This window comes from Oncorhynchus mykiss, chromosome 25 (genome assembly GCF_057628025.1).
Source record: "Oncorhynchus mykiss isolate SJ-2025 chromosome 25, ASM5762802v1, whole genome shotgun sequence".
NCBI lineage: Eukaryota > Metazoa > Chordata > Actinopteri > Salmoniformes > Salmonidae > Oncorhynchus > Oncorhynchus mykiss.
The window spans coordinates 40,293,610-40,317,129 of NC_143046.1; the positions used below are offsets into that span (position 1 = coordinate 40,293,610).

At 41.9% G+C, this 23,520-nt stretch overlaps 3 protein-coding genes across 27 annotated transcripts in view; all 3 read left to right on the top strand.

The window, feature by feature from the left end:
• Positions 1-18,193, top strand: part of LOC110505144 (prominin-1-A) — a 120,084-nt gene extending 101,891 nt beyond the window's left edge. For 4 of the 25 annotated variants that reach the window (XM_090219847.1, XM_090219834.1, XM_090219838.1 and 1 more), the window contains 11 exons: positions 3,385-3,477; positions 4,197-4,214; positions 4,906-4,959; positions 5,125-5,205; positions 5,293-5,361; positions 5,694-5,783; positions 10,682-10,797; positions 13,458-14,605; positions 15,644-15,747; positions 16,357-16,389; positions 16,563-18,193. In XM_090219847.1, the coding sequence (XP_090075973.1) occupies positions 3,385-3,477; positions 4,197-4,214; positions 4,906-4,959; positions 5,125-5,205; positions 5,293-5,361; positions 5,694-5,783; positions 10,682-10,797; positions 13,458-13,494 (558 nt within the window). In that variant the 3' untranslated portion in view covers positions 13,495-14,605; positions 15,644-15,747; positions 16,357-16,389; positions 16,563-18,193. Of the gene's footprint in view, positions 1-3,384; positions 3,478-4,196; positions 4,215-4,905; positions 4,960-5,124; positions 5,206-5,292; positions 5,362-5,693; positions 5,784-10,681; positions 10,798-13,457; positions 14,606-14,992; positions 15,258-15,643; positions 15,748-16,356; positions 16,390-16,562 lie in introns of those variants that run through there. The other 21 variants (XM_021584152.3, XM_021584148.3, XM_090219830.1 and 18 more) reach the window with 8 other exon arrangements.
• LOC110505146 (uncharacterized) lies at positions 18,193-21,620 on the top strand. The gene is made up of 2 exons (XM_021584157.3): positions 18,193-20,736; positions 20,965-21,620. The coding sequence occupies exon 1, from the start codon at positions 19,823-19,825 to the stop codon at positions 20,726-20,728; it is 906 nt and encodes a 301-aa protein (XP_021439832.1). The 5' UTR covers positions 18,193-19,822; the 3' UTR covers positions 20,729-20,736; positions 20,965-21,620.
• A 480-nt stretch (positions 21,621-22,100) lies between these two features.
• LOC110505147 (fibroblast growth factor-binding protein 1) lies at positions 22,101-23,292 on the top strand. Its single transcript, XM_021584158.3, has 2 exons — positions 22,101-22,205; positions 22,371-23,292. Exon 2 carries the CDS (start codon positions 22,386-22,388, stop codon positions 23,055-23,057), a length of 672 nt encoding a protein of 223 aa, XP_021439833.3. The 5' UTR covers positions 22,101-22,205; positions 22,371-22,385; the 3' UTR covers positions 23,058-23,292.
• The last annotated feature ends 228 nt before the right edge of the window (positions 23,293-23,520 follow it).

A 23,520-nucleotide genomic window follows, 5' to 3' on the forward strand; every position in this document is an offset into this window, starting at 1 on the left:
ATATAAAGATACAGTATCTTAAACTGGAGGCCTCTTTCACTTCAATGTTTTGATGTAAAAATACAAGCGACATAATTAAAAAGGTTTTACCAGGTATTGTTCATCCTGTTCAGATAGGTTTTTTACATGGACTATACATTGGAGATAATATACGACAACTACTAGAAATAATGGATCATGAAACACTTAAGAAGCCAGCCCTGGTATTTATAGCGGATTTTTGAAAGGCCTTTGAATAAGTAAGACTATTTTATTCATAAATGCCTGGATTTTTTTTCAATTTCGGTGATTATCTTATAAAATGGGTAAAAGTAATGTGTAGCAACCCCAGTGTAAAACAGTACATAGCAGCTACTTCTCAGAGAGTTTTGAATTAGCAAGAGGAGTTAAACAAGGGTGTCCGATGTCACCATATCTATTCGTTATGGCCATCGAAATGCTAGCTATTAAAATCAGATCAAATAACAACATTAGTGGATTAAAAATCCAAGGTTTAAGCTTAAAAACAAAGGTGTCAATGTACGCCGATGTCTCAAGTTTTATATTAAGTCTGCAAGCTAGATCCCTGCAATGTCTCATTGAAGATCTAAACTTTTCTGGACTCTCTGGACTAAAACCTATTTATAATAAGTGTACAATATTGCATATTGGATCTTTAAAAAATAGAACTTTAACGTTACCTTGTAGTTTACCTGTAAAATGGGCTGACGGTGAAGTAGACATTCTTGGTATTTATATCACAAAATATATAAATGAGATCTCCACAATGAATTTCAATAGAAAACTTGTAAAAATAGGCAAGATCCTGCAACCACAGAGAGGTAAATACCTGTCTATTTATGGTAAAATTGCCCTAGTCATATCTCTAAAAGCTTCACTTATTCAAGTTTTACTTGAACCCTAAATGATTCTCAAGTAGATTACTAAGAAAAGCTCACCTATTGTTTAAAAATTGCCTTTTTGCTTTTGTGCAGATTGCCATGTCTCATTTTCAATTAATTGAAAATGACACTATTTTCAAAGTATCTCTCTTTTTCAAACAAGCATTGCAGATCTGGCTACAATTTCAATTTCATCCCCCTGAAAAGATAGAACAAATATTATGGCTGAACTCAAATGTGCTGGTGGATAAAACACCTGTAGTTATGGGAAAGATGTTTGAAAAGGGCATTTTGTTTTTCAATTATATTGTAAATTAGAATGGTAGAGTTATGTCTTTCATGGAGTTATCAGATTCATATGGGAAGGTCTGCTCAATCCAAGAATACAAAACAATTGAATACAGCAATACCCCAAAAATGGAGGAGGTGGGTCGCAGCGGGAGGAGGTAGGGAACTGGTCTGTCTGCCCAATATAAAGGATCAGAACTGGTGGGGGAATAAAAATAGCATAAATAGGAAAGTATACCAGTTTAATTTGAGGACCAGGATGTTGACAGCGGTGCCATACAGATTGCAAAATCGTTTTTTTGATAAACCGATTCCATGACACAGGGTGTATGAGTTGATATATAAAACGATGCAAGATTCAAGACTTCAGGGCCTCCCGGGTGGCGCAGTGGTCTAAGGCACTGCATCGCAGTGCTAGCTGCGCCACTAGAGATTCTAGGTTAGAGTCCAGGCTCTGTCGCAACCGGAGGAGACCGGCAGACGCACTGGGCGGCGCACAATTGGCCCAATGTCGTCCGGGTTAGAGGAGGGTTTGGCTGGCAGGGATGTCCTTGTCCCATCGCGCACTAGCGACTCCTGTGGCGGGCCAGGCGCAGTGCTCGCTGACACGCCTGCCAGGTGTACAGTGTTTCCTCCGACACATTGGTGCGGCTGGCTTCTGGGTTAAGAGGGCATTGTGTCAAGAAGCAGTGTGGCTATGTTGTGTTTGAGGACACACAGCTCTCGACCTTTGCCTCTCCCGAGTCCGTACGGGAGTTGTAGCGATGAGACAAGACTGTAACTACCAATTGGATACCATGAAAAAGGGGTAAAAAATATTCAAGACTGTGCTTGTCAGCGAAAATTATTATATTGAATTCTTACCGCCAACAAAATGTTGAATATTTGGGGCATACAATCATCAAATCTCTGCAGATGTTGTTGTGATGATACAGAATCAATAGACCATTTATTTTGGTATTGCCCTCAGGTAGCCTGTTTCTGGTCTCAGGTTCAGGATTAGCTGAAAATACATAGCATTGGTCTAAAATTCACCATTGAAATAGTACTGTTGTGAGATCTGGAGAGACCCAGGTCAGTCAATTACTAATATACTAATACTCTTAGTAAAAGTATTTATCTTCAACTTGCAATCTGTGGATTCTATTCGATTAGATAGATACAAATTGTATGTTAAACATCACGGCATAGTTGAAAGATATGTGGTGTGTAGAAATCCGAAGAGGGTTGAGATTGGTGGGATGGGCTGACGGAAACTGAGGGTTGGGATGTGGAATTGGAGACAAGTGGGAGTGGAGTCAAAATAAAACGTTGAATGACACTGAGGGGCAGTGTTGTTACAGTTGGGGGGGGGGTGGGGGGGTCTTGGAGGGCTGGTGGCCTGGTGATTGGAAGCTTGGGCCGGTGGCTGGTGGATCGCTGGTTCGGGTCCCTGTTTTTGACCTTGTGGGAGATCTGTCGACGTGCTCTTGAGCAGGGCGTTGACCCTGGTTGCTTCTGTGTGTCGCTCTGGATGGGAGTCTGTTAGATGACTAGTGTGATGTCGTTGTTGAGCGGCTTCACTGCAAGTATGTTGTATGTTTAAAAAAAAATATGAAAATGTAAAAAACTATTTGGACTCATCAGACCAAAAGACTGATTTCCACCGGTCTAATGTCCATTACTCGTGTTTCTTGGCCCAAGCAAGTCTCTTCTTATTATTGGTGTCCTTTAGTAGTGGTTTATTTGTAGCAATTCGACCATGAAGGCCTGATTCACGCAGTCTCCTCTGAAAAGTTGATGTTGAGATGTGAGAATGCCAAGAGTGAGTAAAGGCGTCATCAAGACAAGAGGTGGCTACTTTGAAGAATCTCAAATATATAAAATATATTTTGATTTGTTTAACACTTTTGTTGGTTACTACATGATTCCATATGTGTTATTTGATGTCTAATAAAAATAAAGAAAAACCCTTGAAAGAGTAGGTGTGTCCAAACTTTTTACTGGTACTGTGTGTGTGGTAGCCTCGAGGTTAGAGCATTGGGACAGTATCCGAAAAGTCACTGGCTCAAATCCTGGAGCCAACAAGGTGAAAAATCTGTTGCTGTGCCATTGAGCAAGGCACATTGTCCAGGGGTGCTGAACAATGGTGACCTTTTGGATAGTATTATTATTACCTCTTTGTATGTGTTTATGTGTGTCTACTCTGAACCTCTGTCTGTATGTGTGTCCACAGCCCAAGGGGCCCCTCCAGACCTCTCTAAAGGGCCACGCCAACAGTCTCCGGCAGATCCACAGTCAGCAGGTCGTCCCTATGGAGCAGGCCATGGTAATCAACAATCTATCTTCAATCATTATTTTTTTTTAGATTAACATCCATGTCTGGGCCCATCAGTGCTCGGCTTCATTACACTGGCAGAAATGGCCATGGCCCGTAGTCGTGCTCTATCTACCCTTTTAGGAAAAAAGAATCAGACCCAGATCAATCCAGTAGGTCAGATACTTTCAAATAGTTGAAAATGTACGCGGTGAGCTCAATTTATTTGTACGCTTTTGGGAGTACGTATTAAATGGTTTGCTCTTTTGGGACTATTCCATTGTTTGCATTGTACCGGGCAAACCAAACCAAGTGCAGCACATCTGACATATGTATTTGACCTAGGTATCAATGGTTGTGCAGTCAGGACATGAGAACCCTGAAAGACACTCAACGCTAGAATATTGAAGTAGTTGACTGTTACATTCACATGGGCAAATCAATCATATATTTTGCTCCACCTCACACAAGTATCTTACTCTTTAATAAGTTCAAAGGCATATGTTAAAAGGACCCAACAACATATACTTACACGACATCACTGTAGGCCACATATAATGTGCTTTTCCCCAGAATATGATAATATACCCATTAATAGTCAGTGTACTTCAAAGTAATTCCACGAACTGCAATCTTGTTACCAAGAAAGGCTGAGTTTTAGAGGTCTGTCTTATCTTTTTATTTGAATATTTCCCTTTTAACTCTTTTTACTTCAACTAATGGCTTCCAAGAAATATGTTAGAGCGAGGGTAAGCATGTGTCTCCACAATGGACCTGTGTTCGTCTTGTAATGTTGAGGGTGATGACATGCCTTGCTCACATCGATATCATATCAAATTATTGATGTCATATCGAATAATTGATATTGGTGTTCTCACCACGAGTTGTCCATGCTCCTTGTACCTCGAATCCAAGGGGCTTTTCCCTGGCATGCCCTGACCATTACCATGAACTTTCATTCTCTTTCAGGTCAGGATATTTAGTACAGCATGCTGATTCAGACCTGTATGACATGATTGATTTTGCATGAGCAAGATTGGGTCCGTTACATGCCTTGTAAAAAATCAATCATTCATGATATGTAGATTAGTCTGTCTGTAATTGTTAATCCTGTAATTATTTGTCAGTAGTCTGGTGCATGTGCTGACTAATGACCATGTACGTACTGTATACTGGGACCAGCATGGAGTTTGTCACTTTTTTTACATGTTGCACGTACAGTATCAGTCATCACGAGTGGTCTTCACGTGTTCAAATAGTATTGAAGAAAATGTATTATGAATTCATGCGAAAGCACTTTAATTGGGGTTTTGACATATTTTGCAGCACATTTCTCACGACCAAAATCCACATGAAATGGCGTTGTTGGAGTATGTCTCAAAACCCTGACCTTTAAACCTCTGGGGTGTTAACATGTGTTGTGCATTTACCCTTTTAAAGAGTATGCTGAACCAGAGCATCAGACTACTGGAGAGGACGGCCTCAGACCTGCCGGTAAGTGGGCCTCCTACGAACCATGTACCCCAACAGTTCACGCTGACTCAATCAACATCAAGCATTCGTAGTACATCCATAAACGCTGAACAAAGACTCCGGAGCAGCTCCAATAGACTCTTACGAAAGCTTCTTGAGCATTTATTTTCCCTCTGTTCTGTCCAGAACAAAGTCGCCGATGTACTGGCGACCATAGAAGCAGCGCAGTATCTCATCTCCCAGAATGCCACACAAGTCGTCAACCAGGTGATTACTATGGCTTCCCAGTAATTGTTTACATTTCGATGCTACAGTAAAACTCAGTAGCTAACATTTTATTCCTCTCTCCATTAGGAAACGGAAAAGTACAAGCAAAACATTGTTGGTTATTTCAGGCAATACATAGAGTGGGTCAGGACTTCTGTAAGTATTTGTGTTCCAACAGTTTGTTAATGCCGTGGTTTTCCCCCCTGTAGCATAAGAAGGAAATTAGATATAGCAGAAATATTGCATCTCTTGTCGTAAATTACAGTCTTACTGTTTGAACAGAATGCTTCTCACAACTTAATTGAATTGTGCCAATAGTGACAGGGCTGCTGACTTGTTTTCAATCAACTTGGTCATCAATCGTGAATTGTCCAAGTGTAAAGCTATAACGTCCCTTCATTTTCCAGACATTCCAACTGGCAACTTTCATAATTGTTTGCCAATGGTATAACTCTAACATATGCTCTTTGTTTGCATGGTTTACCCAGCTGACCATGGAGGTAGCGGCTTGCAAACCCTTCAGCAACATCGTGGACACAGTGGAGATCGTAGCCTGCAGCTTCTTGGTTGACTCATTGGTAACTAAAAACGCAATATAAGGGATCCTTTTAAAACATGCCTGAAACGTCTGTTGGGCCGTTGGGGTGCAGACAGGAAGGCATGCAGGGCCTAACTTGAAAGGGGTGAGGGGGTTGGAGGTTGGTCTCTTGAGAGGGTTCACATTGTCCTTGTACTGGTACAGTATGTTCACACAGCCATGTGCTGCGCTCTGCTAAAATATGTGATGTGTAGGGGCACACACACGGTACATTCTACTGGCATGGGTCCACACAGCTCCCTCAGTGTTCTCCTCCAAAACCCCCTAGCCCGCCAGGCCCAGAAGACAAGGCAGGTTCTTTCTGAGGGCCCCAGGTTTTAGCGGACGCTAATGGCATGATATAATGAAGGCACAGGCAAGATACAGGGGACTATGTGTGTGTAAGGTGAAGGGTCTGTAGTGGAGATGGGTGGGGGTAGGGAGTTTAGGGGTTTGGGAGGTAAGGGGGGTTCCGTGACCCTCAACAGAGCTCCATCAGACAAATGAGGCCCTCCCCCCCCCCCCCCCCCCCCCAATCACCCCATCATTCCCACCCAATCACACATAATCACCCCCAACCTCGCCTGATTTAGAACATACAGTGGGGCAAAAAAGTATTTAGTCAGCCACCAATTGTGCAAGTTCTCCCACTTAAAAAGATGAGAGAGGCCTGTAATTTTCATCATAGGTACACTTCAACTATGACAGACAAAAAAATACAGAAAATCACATTTTAGGATTTTTTTATGAATTTATTTGCAAATTATGGTGGAAAATAAGTATTTGGTCAATAACAAAAGTGTATCTCAATACTTTGTTATATACCCTTTGTTGGCAATGACAGAGGTCAAACGTTTTCTGTAAGTCTTCACAAGGTTTTCACACACTGTTGCTGGTATTTTGGCCCATTCCTCCATGCAGATCTCCTCTAGAACAGTGATGTTTTGGGGCATTGCTGGGCAACACAGACTTTCAACTCCCTCCAAAGATCTTCTATGGGGTTGAGATCTGGAGACTGGCTAGGCCACTCCAGGACCTTGAAATGCTTCTTACGAAGCCACTCCTTTGTTGCCCGGGCGGTGTGTTTGGGATTATTGTCATGCTGACAGACCCAGCCACGTTTCATCTTCAATGCCCTTGCTGATGGAAGGAGGTTTTCACTCAAAATCTCACGATACATGGCCCCATTCATTCTTTCCTTTACACGGATCAGTCGTCCTGGTCCCTTTGCAGAAAAACAGCCCCAATGCAAAGCATTATATTTTGGATTCATCTGACCATGTGACATTCTCCCAATCTTCTTCCGGATCATCCAAATGCTCTCTAGCTAACTTCAGACGGGCCTGGACATGTACTGGCTTAAGTAGGGGGACACGTCTGGCACTGTAGGATTTGAGTCCCTGGCGGCGTAGTGTGTTACTGATGGTAGGCTTTGTTACTTTGGTCCCAGCTCTCTGCAGGACATTCACTAGGTCCCCCCGTGTGGTTCTGGGATTTTTGCTCACCGTTCTTGTGATCATTTTGAGATCTTGCATGGAGCCCCAGATCGAGGGAGATTATCAGTGGTCTTGTATGTCTTCCATTTCCTAATAATTGCTCCCACAGTTGATTTCTTCAAACCAAGCTGCTTACCTATTGCAGATTCAGTCTTCCCAGCCTGGTGCAGGTCAGCAATATTTTTTCTGGCGTCCTTTGACAGCTCTTTGGTCTTGGCCATAGTGGAGTTTGGAGTGTGACTGTTTGAGGTTGTGGACAGGTGTCTTTTATACTGATAACAAGTTCAAACAGGTGCCATTAATACAGGTAACGAGTGGAGGACAGAGGAGCCTCTTAAAGAAGAAGTTACAGGTCTGTGAGAGCCAGAAATCTTGCTTGTTTGTAGGTGACCAAATACTTATTTTCCACCATAATTTGCAAATAAATTCATTAAAAATCCTACAATGTGATTTTCTGGAGAAAAAAATAATCTCATTTTGTCTCATAGTTGAAGTGTACCTATGATGCAAATTACAGGCCTTTCTCATATTTTTAAGTGGGAGAACTTGCACAATTGGTGGCTGACTAAATACTTTTTTGCCCCACTGTACAAGTCAGGCCCTGGAATCCAGCACATGATCAGTGAGAGGCAGTAGACCTGGCAGTGCACAGTGAGGAACCCTACAGAGTGCTGCAAAGACGAAGAGTCGAGAATGAGAGAGAGAGAGACGAAGAGACAAGAAGGAAATGAAAGCCAGCCTTACGTAATCTCGACATCTGCCCATGTGTCCAGTCTGCATGGGGCTTTGTTACCAACACAGTCCCAATGGCAGGAAGCATCTCCATGAAATTAAACAAATAGCCCCCCCCCCCCGCCACTTAGAGCCCACATAGGTTCCAGCGCCAGCTAATTGACTTGGACTGCCAACAGGATGTTTCTGGACTCACCGTACGGACCAAAGCGCTTGTTTTACTAGTGTCCCGGAGCAACAGAGCAAAGGTGCAGCAACACAGGAAAGAGCCTGTAAGTGCTCCAATAGCGCCTCTAGTCTTTCCTCTGTACAGTAGCTACACACAACAGGGTTTCCACACTAAAAGTTGATACAGTAGAGAAAGGTCAACAGCACAGTGTATCTGGCAGGGATGGAGGAATGGAACTACTTACCTAACATGGTGACAAGAGAAAAGCTGTGACACTTTGACTATCAGTGTGATTGGAGCAGAGCCAAATGAAATCATGACAGTGTTCATTCTCGTAAACGGACCGTGGGGCTGTTATGTCATGGCTATGATTACTTCATCTCAGATCATTTGAGCAGAGTTGAGTGGTTAGAAATCACACTCATCGCTCCATGTGCTTTCCTAACTGCCCGGTGCTCACAGGGAAGAAAACAGCAGCTCAAAATTCGCTCCGTTCATTAAAATCAAACAATTTAACCAACACCTATCTATTTTTTTTGACTACCTGGACCTACCAATTGTTTTTTAAGTATAGAAACCAAACCATAAGGATTTTAATGAAAAGTATTTAAGGTGAATGTAAGAAGCAAACATAATTTCAAGTAGACTACATGTCATATTAAACAGCATATACACACTCTTAATAGGTCAGGAGCCAGACAGGAAGCCTAAGAAGGGATGAAAATGAATTATTTAGAGTATTTTATATAAATTATTTCAAGGCTACAGCCTACAAAGAAATACATTGTGAAGCATTTGCGAGTGTGACAGAGTAGGCTGGTGTCACGCTGGTATAAATGATCTGGGAGACAGACGCAGGAATGCGTAATAGTTTTTATAAAATTGTACCCAAAATATGGCGTGCCGTGTAAAGGCCCAGGGACGAAGACAAAACAAACACTATACCAAACACAGGGTAGAAACCCCCCAAAAAAGAGCAAGGAGTACCTCGAATAAATAACACATGCCGCACAATGATTATCACTACGGGACGAGACCCGTAATCATCTGCGCAATCCACAAGGGCACGAAAGCCCAAAACACACAGCACAGGTACTCACACGCACAAACAGACATTGTAACAATAATGGACAGTCCAATGGAAACCAAAGGGCACACTTATACAAGTACTAATCAGTGGGAGTAGGGGACAGGTGTGCGTAATGAAAGTTCCGGAGGGATCCGTGACAGTTGGTTATAGTCTGTAAATTGCGCATATAGGCTGTGACTTACTTATAATTAAATGCAAATTAGACAAAAAAATGCCTTTGAATCCATTTTTAGAAACACGAGTTTGGCCAGTCTGTGGCTTAAGGCTCATGCGATGGTGCCTGGAGAGCCGGCCAGCAGCGAAAAATATCCTCGCCACACTTGCAGAGCCACTGGGGATGCTAAACACACTTTTGGCCACTCTTGCCAGGCTGGGCAGAGATGTTTATTTTTATTTTTTACATGGTTACAGTAAGCCTAAAGGTTTTTTAGGCAAAATAACCCAGTCAAAACTGAAAGCTGAACTGGTCTATTGGTCTATTGTCTAAATAATATAATGAAAATGAACTAAACGTTTAGGAGATCAGATTTTTGGTTTATAAGTACTTTGCAATAAGTACAATGACACATTTAGTTATCTACCCACCTCATTCCTTTCTTTTAGCATGTGCATGTAGTAGGCTTATGGGATTACGTGTCTTTTCAGATTCCACAATTGTTCTTTAGTTGTGGACACTGGATCGCCACGCTCCCTCTCTTGGTCCTCATCTTTATAAGTCACCTTGATTTAGCACCTGTGTGTTTTCTACATTTTTTCAAGAAAATAGTTAGCGTACTCCATGACAGTAGCTAAAGCAAGGGGCTAGAGCAGCACACAAGTAGACGACAAATGCATGCTGGGCCGGGCACGCCCTAAGCTCGTGAAGTCAGTGCTACTGGAATGCTACTGGAGCGAAAATGGAGCAGGCGATAAGGCCGACGCCCCAGCCTTTGGGAATTTCGCTCCAGTCAAAGCTCCAGTTCCGCTCCGCTAACATACTCTGCTTCATGTAGACTTTATGACTCAGTGTTTTCCACCTTTAGAGTTGGGTAAACTGTGCTGGCCCCTCTGCAAAAACATGCACAGTCACAAACAGGTACACATACTGTGGGGAACTTTGTGTCCAACTTGATGGAAAGTCCTCTACAAAAGATAAATATACACAGTTGACAGTGCAGAGAAGCGTAGCCAGTTTATGGTGCTATACCTCAGGCTCCAGTGTTGAAAGTCTTCCCAGTAATGAGATATTAAATTATATATTATGTTCCATGTCTATCTGTCATAAAACCATAAATATATTTATCATGTAAAAAATGTTTTTTATATATACATATATATCATGTATTTAAAAAATTATGATCAAGAGAAAGTATACCAAACCTAAGACTGCTTTTGACTGATACTGCATTCTCTCTGTTTTCCCTGTCTCTCAGAACACATTCTGGTTTGGCCTAGGCTGCTGTGCCCTATTCCTCCTTCCTAGCATCATCCTGTCAGTAAAACTGGCAAAGTTCTACCGTAGAATGGACACAGAGGATGTTTACGATGAGTGAGTATCTCTAATCTTAAACTCTCCAGTGAAAATCTCACTTTTAAAAGTCCATATTCTGTTAACTCATACCCAGATGTTGTTGACTCGTCCTATACTAGTATTTGTGGCCAAAGCATAAATTGTAGGGAAAAAAACACAATAAAAAACCCACCTCAAACTTATATCTTAAACATATCTTATATCTTTAAAAAATGCTTGTTATTTCCTCATAGAGCATGATGTCATGTTGGCTCATTGGCTGAGCTGGCCAATCAGTCTACTCGCATGAGTATTTTAATGAGGTATATGCCCACACCATTCTATTGTTGGTGTGTGCCCATATATGCTTTTTAACATACTTAATTACCATTTTTTGGAAGGAAAACTATTTAACTCATATTGGAATTAATTATAGGTCATCTTTCATAGAAATCTATGAACACTGAACAGTTACTTTAAATACTATGTTGTCACATACAGTATGTCGCGTGTCACTACTTCACAGGAGAGGCATTTGAACGTAAACAGATTTTAAAAAATCAAAATGCATTTTTTTGGCAGAAATGCATTCTGGAACATGTGAACTTTCATGTGCCTTAATAACAAACGTGTGTGCATCTGTAAATACGAATACAATTGTTGAATTACGTGCCTAGTTTGTTTAGCCACGGAAAAAGACTATGATTGGCTGAGATAATGGTTGGGCAGGACATGCCGAGAAATGAGTTTGGATTGGTCTGCCATGTAGCAAGCGTCTGTCTATAACATGAGCTGCTCAGTATGTGTAGGTAATCCTTTCTAACACGGCTATTATGAAAGATATCACAAAGAACTGCAAAAGTGTTGCTAATGCTCTCCACTTTCTGGAGGACCGAGTTTTGAAGTCAGTGGAATGTCTAAGGCGATGGAGAAAATTCTGGCGTTTGATTGCAAAGAGAAACACCTGTCTAGTTAGCGAACGTCAAATTTAGTTGGTTAGCTTTAGCTACCTGCAGATTCATGCAGGGCAATAATGTTATAAGTTAGGATTATGGTTAACTGTTTAGCTAGCTAGCTAAATGTCTAAACATAAGGCTCCACTATGCAAGTAACCATTTCACTGTACCTTTTACACCTTCTGTATCCTGTAAATGTGACAAATAAACTTTGATTATATTTGATCTAGTTTGTGTTTACCAGAGACGGTAATGTGAAGGACAACATGACCTGCACCAAAGTCAAATTAGGATATAACGTTAGGCCAACGAGACAGTGTGTAAGTTCTTAAATTCTCCGGTAGAATGGCCTGTTTTTATTTCGTCACACTCACAACCGTAAGTTATTTTCTGTAATTAGCTGGCCATTAACTTGTAAATAATGATCTTGTTGTGAGTTTATTTTCCTGTAATAATGAATACAAATTAGCTCAAATTAAGACGTTGTCAGCTATATGATATTATCATTATTTGAACTCGTTAGCCAGCTAACTTAACATTAGCTAGCTAGCTAACAAGCTAGAAACGAACCAAAACATTGTTTAGAAAGTTGCCTGGTTTGCTCGATTGACATAAACTAAATTCATTTTTAATGAGTTTTTAATGGGTGGGTTTATTGGTGTTAAAATACACCAAGTATGCTATTTTGGACCACCAAGTTGCTGATGTCATGCAGCCTGTTTAGTGTTTATACTTTTTCATAACGACAGCAAGTTTGATGTCAGACGACAATAGCATGTTCATGATGTCACTGCAACAACTGTCTACAGACATGTCAATAGACTAGTGTAAACCAGCTTTTAGTCTTGAAATCTTTGGTTGTTTAGTACACTACCTTACTCACTCTGTTTAGCACATGGCCTCACATTTGAATCCTTAAAGAGATGGGTGGGGCTAAGGCTTAAGAGGGTGTGAAGGATGCTGAATGGGTGTAGACAAAGAAGAGCTCTCCAGTAGGTTTACCAAAATATTCAAAGCCATTTTCTCAAAAGTGTGGTTATAAATGTATCAACTTTCAAAGCAGAATTACTTTCCCAGTGTTCCTCAATTGTAGTGTATGATATACAATTTTCTAGCTCTGAGACTCTACTTTTATCCATTGTAAAAAATAAAATAAAAAACATTGCAAATGTTGCTACATAAGACCAAATTGAACCGGTTGGTCACATATCGGGAAGAACCCTTTGATCATCCTCTTAAGTAAACTATAGCTGAGGTTTGGACGTCCCCTACTGTGAATTGGTAGTGCAACCCAGTGATTAGTTTGATGAATGGTGATCCCTCTTACAGAGTTTCCCCTACAATTGGTCCACCCCACCTAGCTCTTTCCCCATGCCTATTTGGTTAAATTGATTTAAGACTGGAAAGTCATCTTGGGGAACATTTCCTTATTAGACCCTATGATATGCATTAACAAGACTGAAATTGGGTCTGAGTCTGATTAGTTCTCATGTGCCAGGATTACAAAGTGGTAATTAACACAATTTGACTCAATCCACAACAGACAAGTTCAGTAGGAGGTCATAGAATTGCTTCTTTCCTGTCTCTGGTCCAGCCCCTTTTTCTATCTTGCCTTACTTTCCTTCCCCTATCTCTGCCTTCCCCTCTTCTGTCTATTGCAGTTCATTTGCAGTAGTAACTAGTTGTAAGCAACAGTATCTTAACTCTTTCTACTTAATTATCTTTCTCTCTCTCTCTTTTCAGTTCCTCTGTTTCTGGGACTTGGCATTTTACTTTGTGATAACCATTCCTACTATTTCCATCTTCTTCCATCCTTACTTTTCATTTCATTTCTCTCCGTCAAGCACTTTGCACTTTATGAAGAAATTTTTTAAAAGCGGCGAATTAAGTACTATTAATATTGTTTTATGCATCCTTCAATAGCTCTCACCTCTCCCATGCATTTAGTAGTGAATGAATGCGATAGACAAGTCACCAAGTGTCTTGATCAAAGACGTGTATCGACGTAATCTGATCAGTGCCCAAAAACCTTTTGGTGCATTTCTATTGCCGAGCATTTCATACATTTTTTTTGTTCTTTTTTCTATCTTTGTAGCATTGAGACAATTCCCATGAAAACGTAAGATACATTTGACCCATTTTACCTTTCCTTTCTCCTTCCAGTAGAACTCTTTTTTGTGGATTTTGTACATAGATTGAATTGCTGATTTCTTGGTGCTGGTTCTTGGTGTTTTACATTTTTAGCTTTGAAATGCATCCGTCGCTGTATCGTTTTGGCTTTGCTTTGCGTGCAATCTTGAAAAAAGTGCCCCTTGTTGATCATTAAGGGCTCTGATTTCTTGTTTTTAGTATTTGATTATTTGTGTACTTGTTTTACTGCACCGTTAGGAGTTAGTAACACAAGCATTTCATTGCACCCGCTATTTAAAAAAAAAAAAAAAAAAAAAAAAACAAGTATTTAACCTAACTAGTCAGTTAAGAACAAATTGTTATTTACAGTGATGGCCTACCCCGACCAAACCCGGACGATGCTATAACATCTGCTAAACTGTGTATGCGACTAATACACTTTGATTTGATTCTTACAAGCCCACCTTTTTGTTTTTGTAAGTTAAGGTGTAAGATAAAGTACTGTGGTTTATGCATTCTAGACTTTCTATATAGAACCATACGTTTGTTTACGTTTAGAATAGACGCTAGCATTTCCCCAAGTTTTCCTACTTAGAGAGAAACTTTTATTGCCGAGGGTTGATAGCATGCCCTGTCTCTCACGTCATATCTTTTCATCATGTTCTTTTGGTATACAATGTTTTGTTTCAGTATGGAAATTGGTAATAATGGTTATCATGTTGAGCATTTACAAAGGTATCCAAAAACCCTGTAATGACAAGGTAAACAAAATATAAAGCAGCCCGACGGGAAAAAAATCTATTTGCATGGCCTGTTTCAGGGAGGGATTGGGGCAGGGGCGGCATGTTGGCTAGGGGGCAGTCAGTCACTCAGTGGGGTGGTTAAATAAGGTGGCTGGGACACAGTGCATGCCCAAGGGGTTGGCTAGCCCCTCAGAGGTCAGCTGATCTTTCCACTGGATGCTACACTGGTTGCTGCTCCAGCATTGGGAGGTCGCAAACAAGCCAGCTCGTCCACTGTTTACCGCTTGTGTGTTTTTGGTTTTGGGTTTCACATGATCTTTGGAGCATTACTAACCCACTGCATGCTCTGTGCACAATGACTTGATCAAGTGAAATGAAACTCCTTGCATGTCTCCTCTTCTTTAGAATTGGGCAAACTGCTGTGAATGTACACGTGATCCTTTTGCTCCGAGAGAGGCAAAAAGAGAGGCAAGCATGTCTGCTTTGGTGTGGTGCTACTGAGACAACTGCTCATGTGACGAACTTCTAACGACCTCTAACTGCATGTTTTTCATTGAAATGTACATTTGGACGGCCAAGCAATGTGAACCAAACACAGAGAGCATCACCGCAGAATGACAGACAGGGGAACGTGACAATAACACACATGCTGAGACTACCACCTATGGCTTGTCTTATGTTACAATCTACCCAGTATCATCATCAATTCACCATGACCATGGTTTCACTCTCTACTTCCCTCTAAAAGTCAATATGAAAATCAGTTTGGATAGAGTGGATATTATTACCTCAGTTCAGTGCATATGCAACACGTGTAACACAGGCAAATGTACTGCATACATTCACCCTGGCATCATACCATCCCTTGTTGGCCTCAAGCCCTCAGCGAGTGTCGATGGAGTGGTTCTGCTCTCTGTGTTTTGGGGAAAGCCTGCTGCTCCCTTCAAGTGCAGGATCTGAAAGCAAGAGACAGGACTAACAAAATGGTTGACCCTCGAATGTTCCCTTTTCCTGGCATTGATGTTGTCCCCCTTTCCTGTACCCCTGTGCCACTAGCATCCTTGCCTATGACACTATGACTAGGTTCCCACGGGCCTCCGCTCCCCCCAGGCATATTGACTGGTGAGAGAGGCCCAGGCTTTTTGACCGACTCCAGAAAGGTACTGAGAACCACTGAATACGCGGACGACATCTCTCCCGCCGCCTCATCAGCGTCGTCTTCCCCTCCTTTGTTCTCTCCTCATGCAATTTCCATGCCATCTTCTCCTGCTGTTTGTCTGCATGCCGTTGGAACACTGAAAAGCCTCCAGAAGTTCGACAGGCTTTTCTCTCTCGTCTCCTCCTTTGCTTGACACCATATTTCCTTATGTAACCCCCCAATTCACCCTTCTTCAACAGCTTGTTTTTAGCACTCGCATGTCTGCTTCACTGGCTTTGCAGAAAGTCTTCAACGGGGAGGATTGCTGTTTTTGGAATCACTAATAAACCCTAAACCGTAAATGGCTCGATGGTATTTGTGTCTAACCACGTGTAACTGCTCTATAAATGTGCAATAGACGAGGCCCGCTGTGCGTGTTTGCCGTTCCTAATGACTTATACAGTTTAAGATGAAAGTCTTCCTTCTCTCATTTCAAAACTCACATTTCATTGCTTTCATTTCCCCCCCTGAGTCTCACAATGGCAAAAGCAATAAGCTTCTGAAATGTCTAATCAAATCTGATGCAATTAAATGTCAATGTTTTCTGACGCAGTGTCTTCCTTTTCTGCAGTGCCATCGGAAACTGGAACTGAAACACTAGATTGTACGTTTCCACTATATTTGTAGATACTGTTCCTGTTTTCTATGATACATTTTAGCATAGAAATATACCACTTTATATGCTATCTGTTGGCTTTCCACTTAGACTATTTTACATCAATGCATTGTTACTCAGATGTTGAATGCGGTGTTAAATTGCATTTCATCTATGTTTAGGACACCATCCATTTCCCACCCCTTGGACAAGACAAAGCTTCAAAAAGAGGTCCTTACCTGATGTATTTTGTGTGTGTTCAGCCGGTCCTCTCTTCCTCTGTCTGCACGGATCTTTTTACTGACAAGATCCTAATGACCAGTCACAGGCTGTTCTGGATATCCGCTGTCCAATAGGACCCCCCTCGGACACTACAGAAGGTGCTGTCATCAACCCTTTCTTTGATCTTCCCCGGGGGGGGGGGGGGGGACTATAAGGAAGCCATACATCTGAGCCAGTGTCGGTCGACCTTCATCCTTCACCTCTCACACAGCTGTCTAGTGTGTTTACATTAGTCTGGCCACAATATCAGAGCCGAGGCTGAGTTCAAATTGAGGACACAACGACAATTACATGGCTGTGTACTCTCAAATCTTTTGTACTTCTTTTGCGTTGTCTAAACAGTGAATGAACAGATCCTTTGAAATGTCATGTAGAGCTGCTACTAGAGCATTGCCATTACTGCTCATATTTGAGGGGTCTTTGCGATGATGTTTTACTAACTGATGGAGGAGAGCCGTTTGAGACGTATCACGTGAAACAAACAGGGTTGAGGCAAACTCCAGACGGTTGCCTTTTAGACCTGTTTTCCCACAGCATTTTGACTGGTGTCCACCATCTTGTTGGATATGAGGACATACTGTATCTCATATCAGTGTATAACAGGAACCTGGACAGAAATGTCAAGACTATAACATTCCTTAGTTGATTCATTGATTAACAGTAAATGCAAAGTATCCTGTTGCGTATACTAACACGGCACGTTAATAAAGATATTTTCTGGGGCTATTGTAGTGGTCAAACTTTAAATTGGAGAACTGCTATTTGAAGCCAAATCCTAGTTTTACTGTAGGTCTCAGGTCTTTAGTTGTATAACAGTTATGCATAATATATTGTTTCAATCTTTTTTTGTTTTGTTGTAAATCCCACAGTAGCTTTTGGTACCTATGGAACTATGGAAGGGGGAATGTATTGAATAGTCATTTGTATATAAGAGATGTATTGCTTAAAGTGATTTATGACACCCGTGTGGACTATGCTGAACAACGTTAACATACTGTAAAAATGTGCCACCCCCCCAATAACATAGCCCATCTGTTCTCACTTGTTTACACGTTCCTTCTTCCCTACTGTCTGCCTCACAAAGATGGGGACATTAGCCTGCTTAACTACCATGTGCTGTCAATCAAATAGCATTAATCCAATCCAATAGAGGCTTGTTGACGAGTGGAGCGAGGACATCTTATTGGTATAACTGATCTTGCCCGTTGAGTCTCGGAAAGAAACGCCACTTCCCAAACAACCATTACTACTTAATAAGTACATGCCTGCAGACTGCTTACCTTAACAAGTGTATGATTAATCACATAACACGCTATTTTACTGAGATCTAATGACAGACGTTTTATATGCACCATCTGGTTAGATAGTGGGTGCAATGTTTCGGGTTGTTTTAAGGGTATAACTGTAATGGTGGCACTGGATAGTGGGGGGTGCACTGATGGTGATCATTGGAAATGTGTTTCCTTGTAATGATGTTTTGTTTTTTTGAAAGTGTACAAATGTGAATAAACTTTCAGTTGCATTCTTTGTACACAAATCTTTTGGATTGATGTTCCCGTTATGAGGTGTGTCTCAGTGACCGCTGGAGAAACCAATGGAGAAACCAATCGTTACCCAAGTTTTCAAGGGCAAGGGGGTCGCTATTTTGGACACCAGGTCCCTTGTTTTGTGTCAATTATTATCGGCACATGACCAGGAACATTTGACATGAGACAGTGGGCTTACACATGTGTTAGCTATTACCTCAAGGCCACATAGTCTTATATAATGTTGCCGTTGCCGTCGTCGGACATAGAACATGCCGTACCCCATTATGTACCCGCTGTTTGGGAGACGAGATGGTTATATTTTGCTATGGGCTAGGACTTGAGATTTCCACAGTCATTTGGCACCCACACCCACATCTGTGCAGCCCAGAGACATTTTCTGACCTGCACGTGACCACTTCTCCCTCACCCGAAATGTACAACTGGCTAAAGAAGAAGATTGAGTAATGAGTTTAAACTTCAGAGAGAGTGAAGCTGATTTTATTTCAAATCCTAGGTAATTGTATTTTGATTCTTAACCTAAGCTCATCGTTCCTCAAGCTGTCTGCAGTGATATATTTTGGTTCACCACCTTTGCAGCTCTTTGTACTCCCTGCAAACTCTGTGTAGCCACTGACATGCACCGGGAGAGAGAGAGAGGAAGAAATGCCCGGCCCTTCGTTTGGCTTGCGGCCACGGAGTGCAATTCCTGATTCTACAAAGCGAAGCGAACCTGCTCCGGAAGTTTACATTACAGATCCTGCGTCACTCACAAGGAGCCCTTTCTCCCCCGTTATGATTGATTGCTAGGAAAATAAAGTTGCAAGAGGCATGTGCTGCTACCCCCCTCTCTATCGCACAGACACACACACTCGCTGTTACATACTATAGATGCCTTTGTCTCGAGTCAGCAACTCTATTATGGGTTATTCTTGTTCTTCTCTGATTTCTATCCTCAGGTTTCGCCACACTTCTGTTTCAGATTTGATTGTGTTTATGTTTGGAAGGAAATTATAGGCTGTGCTGTATGGTTGTAAACATCTAACTTTAAAACAGCCGTGAACCTTGAACTGTTCGACATGTCCTTATAGAATAGCATTTTAAGACACTTTGTGGTATTGAGTTGAAATGGACATACCACACATACCAACGGTGTGTAAAACTGAGAAGAAAATGTAAGTGACATGGTGAACAATTACAGAAATCTTATATTGGCATCCATGTGCCAAGCTTCTCAAAATGAATGGCAGTCTGGAATTTTTTTAAAGCGATAAAATCCACAAAGTTGTGCTTGACATATTTGTCAATGAAACACTGATATACTATACTAGTATGGGCGATTATATAACACCTGGTTAAACTTGAGGGCATCAATGTTCTCTGACTATTTCCTTCGCCTCCCTCCCAATTGGTTTCGCATGTGGTCCTGGCTTTCATTGACAGTCTCCAGATAGCCATAAATTATAGTCGCATTGCACTACACTCCTCCCCTCTTCAGGATGGCTCTTGTAACCCATGATTTTTTCACCTGAATGCCCTCTTTGTGTGCTGAGCCCATAAATAGCAGGGGGGACCCTCAGCTTCTGCAGTCCCACTTTCACTCTCTCTCTCACACTTAATCATCTGGCATAACCATGTGGACTCGGGCTAGCGCACTGCTGCTCCTCGCCTGCTGCCTCTGGGCAGTGGAGGGTCAGAACGAGAACGGCAATGGCAACACGAGGGCAGGCAATGGTGGTGGTGCTGCCGCCACTGCTACTGCAGAGAACAGGAAGGGTGTCTGGGAGGACCCCATCCAGTTCAACAACAAGGCAAAGGACTTGTGCACCATGAGCGTCACCGGCCAGGGAGATGTCACCAAGCTGAGGATATCGTGCCAGGGTGCCGAGAGAACCTACTGGTGCGAGTACACGGGCAAGCCCCAGATGTGCCGTGCCTACAACAACAACCCTCGCCATTATTTCACCCAGATCATGTGGGACCTGAGGAAACTCCAGAACGCCTGCCAGGCACCCAAGGCTATCAAGCCTCAGATGTGCAAGAGGGCACCGGAAGACGCCCAGATGTTGTACTCCGCTTCCTCCACGCCAGAGGCAGCATCAGCAGCCACCCCCCAAAAGCCGGAGAAAGCCCAGGAGCCAACCCAGGCGAAACCAGAGACTCCCAAGGCACCGATCGTCAAGCAGGCCAAGCCAGCTGCAACCAAGCCTGAGCAGCCAAGACCAGAGCAGGTAAGACCTGAGCCAGCAAAACCAGAAGCAAGACCAGCACCTACAAAGCCAGTGCAATCCAGACCTGTGCAGGCAAAACCAGAGCAGGCAAGACCAGCAGCTGCAAAACCAGCAGGAGCAAAACCAGCAGGAGCAAAACCAGCAGTGAACAAGACAGCAGTACTGAAGAAGCTTCTGACACCCAAACCAACCACTCCAAAACCAACCAAGCCCACTGTCAAGGGCAATGCCAAAAAGATTGCACAAGAGTATTGTTGGCAGTCACTTCAAGGCATCTGTTCCTATGTCATTGGTTGGTTTCAGAACTAATAATGAAGGTCAGTTGAAATAAGTTGGCTGCTGATATTTTCTGAATTGTAGCCATTGTGTAATATATCATGACGATAACTAGATGAGCAGTTGTATGTCTCTTAAAGTCATTTGACTTAAGTTCTATAAAAATACGACCAATATGATTTCATGTTCAGCTCAAAGTCTAGTCCGTGTTTTACTGAGTAGAAAATGTCAACCTATTCACTGTATTCACTTTGCTTTCTGTTTCCCAGATTTAGATTCCCCTGTGAAGATGATTTCAAAGGTCTGACTAAAGAGGTGCTCAGAGTGGTTTTCCAAATGAGGACTTTGCTAATAAATGTCGCAGAAGAGAGTTTGAACACCCTCTCCATGGGAATGATGGTGCTGACATTTCTGTCAATCAAACATCTTTCCTGCCAGCCATTTTACCATGAGTTGTGAATGTTCCATTGAGACCAATACCAATCCAAAATGTTTGGTGAAATTGTAATTCCAAGGGTCACAATAACAACTGAACGCATCCATACCTGAATGTGTGGATCGGGTATGGACAGATCGTTAAATCCATCGTCTTTCACACGGTACTCATTTTGTCAAAAATGAGTACCATGGTTTTTGTGTCAGAAAGCACTCTACACATTTCGACAAACCTATGGTACCCTATAATGTACTCTCCTAAGGCAGATACACCGTTGGTTTTGCCATTTTTTGTATGTTTGTTTATGTGTATGTTTGCATTACCATAAACCACATATTGAATATGCTGAAAAACATGACAAGGTTTTTGTGTCATTCACATAGTAGAGAGGCATATTCTGCAAACTCTACCACTGGTTCATTGTACAGAAATGTCATAATCAATGTATGAATGTCTGTATATAATGAATAAAGTGTGTTCTTAATTCTTGTTGGTGTGTCTGTGTTCCTTACTGGCTTGCTTTAGGTTTAAAGCCTGTCTCTCCCCATTTTTTAAATACCTGCAGGGAATAAGTCCAAATGAACAATATTGGAAACGTTCATGTTTACATTTGTGTTCAATAATACCCTTTTTGAGGTGCAGTGTCTCTTTTCCCCAGTAAGTGACGCTGTTGTATCTTCTTTCAAATATTATTTGTTCAACGACTGCTGCGGTCAATGCGTTGCTCATTGCACTTTTACTAGGCCGGAGTGCGCACACTATAACATGTGTAGAGAAAAGTCCCTGAATGTTTTTTAGGGGTAATCAATTGTCTATTTTCATTATGAACGCTTTCACTTGTTATACGTGACAATAGACTGTGTAGGCCTAATTAAGGACAACGACTTCTGACAAGACACCAACAGATAAACCCAGATACCACCAGATTAACTCAAACAGTGCGCTTTAGCCTATGTTCCACGTTGGTGGAATAAGGGAGTGGTGGTGGGTGTGTCGGTGCTCTATAAATGCCACGTGCTCGTTCCCGAGGTGTCACAACGGGATTGAACCATTTCCATTTCCCCAAATCCACAGGTGAGCTGATTAAAATAACCACTTATGTTGTTAAATATGATGCGCCATTGTCCTCCATAAATCTAATATGCATGCTGCTGTGTTGTGATAGGCTACCGTAGCAATTATTTGAATGGGAGGTAATTGTACTGTACTAACATACACAACTATGCCATTTTTTTGCAGATATTTTAGCGGGATATGACACTTCTTACCAACCTAACCGTCATGCTGGTTATTGCCTGCATATCTCAGCAGTTTATGGTGACTAACTGTCAAGGATCCAAAAAAAGGGGAATGAAGAAGAAAGAAAACCAGGGACCAAAGGACGGAGAGCAACCAAAGCCACCCGTCCAATCTCCAGATAAGAAAAACAGCAGCCCCAAAGGAAATGTGTTCAAGGGCAAATTCTCCGCCAAAAACAAGACGCAATGCACTTGGGTTGCGACAGGTGACGATGCCTTTGTGCTTAGCGTGAACTGTAAAAAAGGGCAAACAAGTTTCGACTGCGAATATGTGGCCAAACCAGCCACTTGCCCTGGGTACGAGTCCAACACCAAAGCCTATTGGAAACAGATTGCGCGCGCTCTAAAGAAAAATAAGAATTTATGCTTTGACTCAACGGCTTTGATTAAAGCAGGTATGTGCAGAAAAGCTCCCAAGGACGCGCATTTCAAACTTAAGTACACACCCAGAGATGTTGTTACACTTCAGAGGACTACAATTCAGCCGCGTTCCTCTCTCTCTGCCTCTTCATTCGGAGCCAAATCTTGCGCAGTTGATCAAAAGAGACTGGCGGAAGAATATTGCGCGGCTTCCTGGTCGAGTTTGTGTACTTTCTTTTTTTCCATGGTCCAGAATGATGATTGCTGAGAGTATAAATGTATTTCAATTTCCTCTCTCCCCATTGATTCAGTCATAAACAAAATTGGCACGTGTTGTTCCTCCTGAAGATGTGTGCATTTTGATGGATCATTTTATTTAAAATATCAAGACTGATTGAGTTTCAAGATTGATTGTTTCATACCACCCATACCAATTTTCCCTTTTTGCCATGTGTTGTATTCATTGTAAAGCCACAGTACTTAATAAATATGTTTTCTATGTACTCAACTCTTCTCTTCATATGCCCTTGTAGTTGAAGCATTTCTGCAGCTCTGTAACCTGGGAGGGTGGCTTGAAGTTAGGCTATTATACTGGTATACTTATATATTATACTTGTCAATGATGTGTTAGCTTTATACCCATTCCTCATTATTTTCTAATGACTAAAAATGATTGTATGATTTACTACTACTTGGCAGTCAAGAGTGTTATTCCGTACCACCCTGCATGG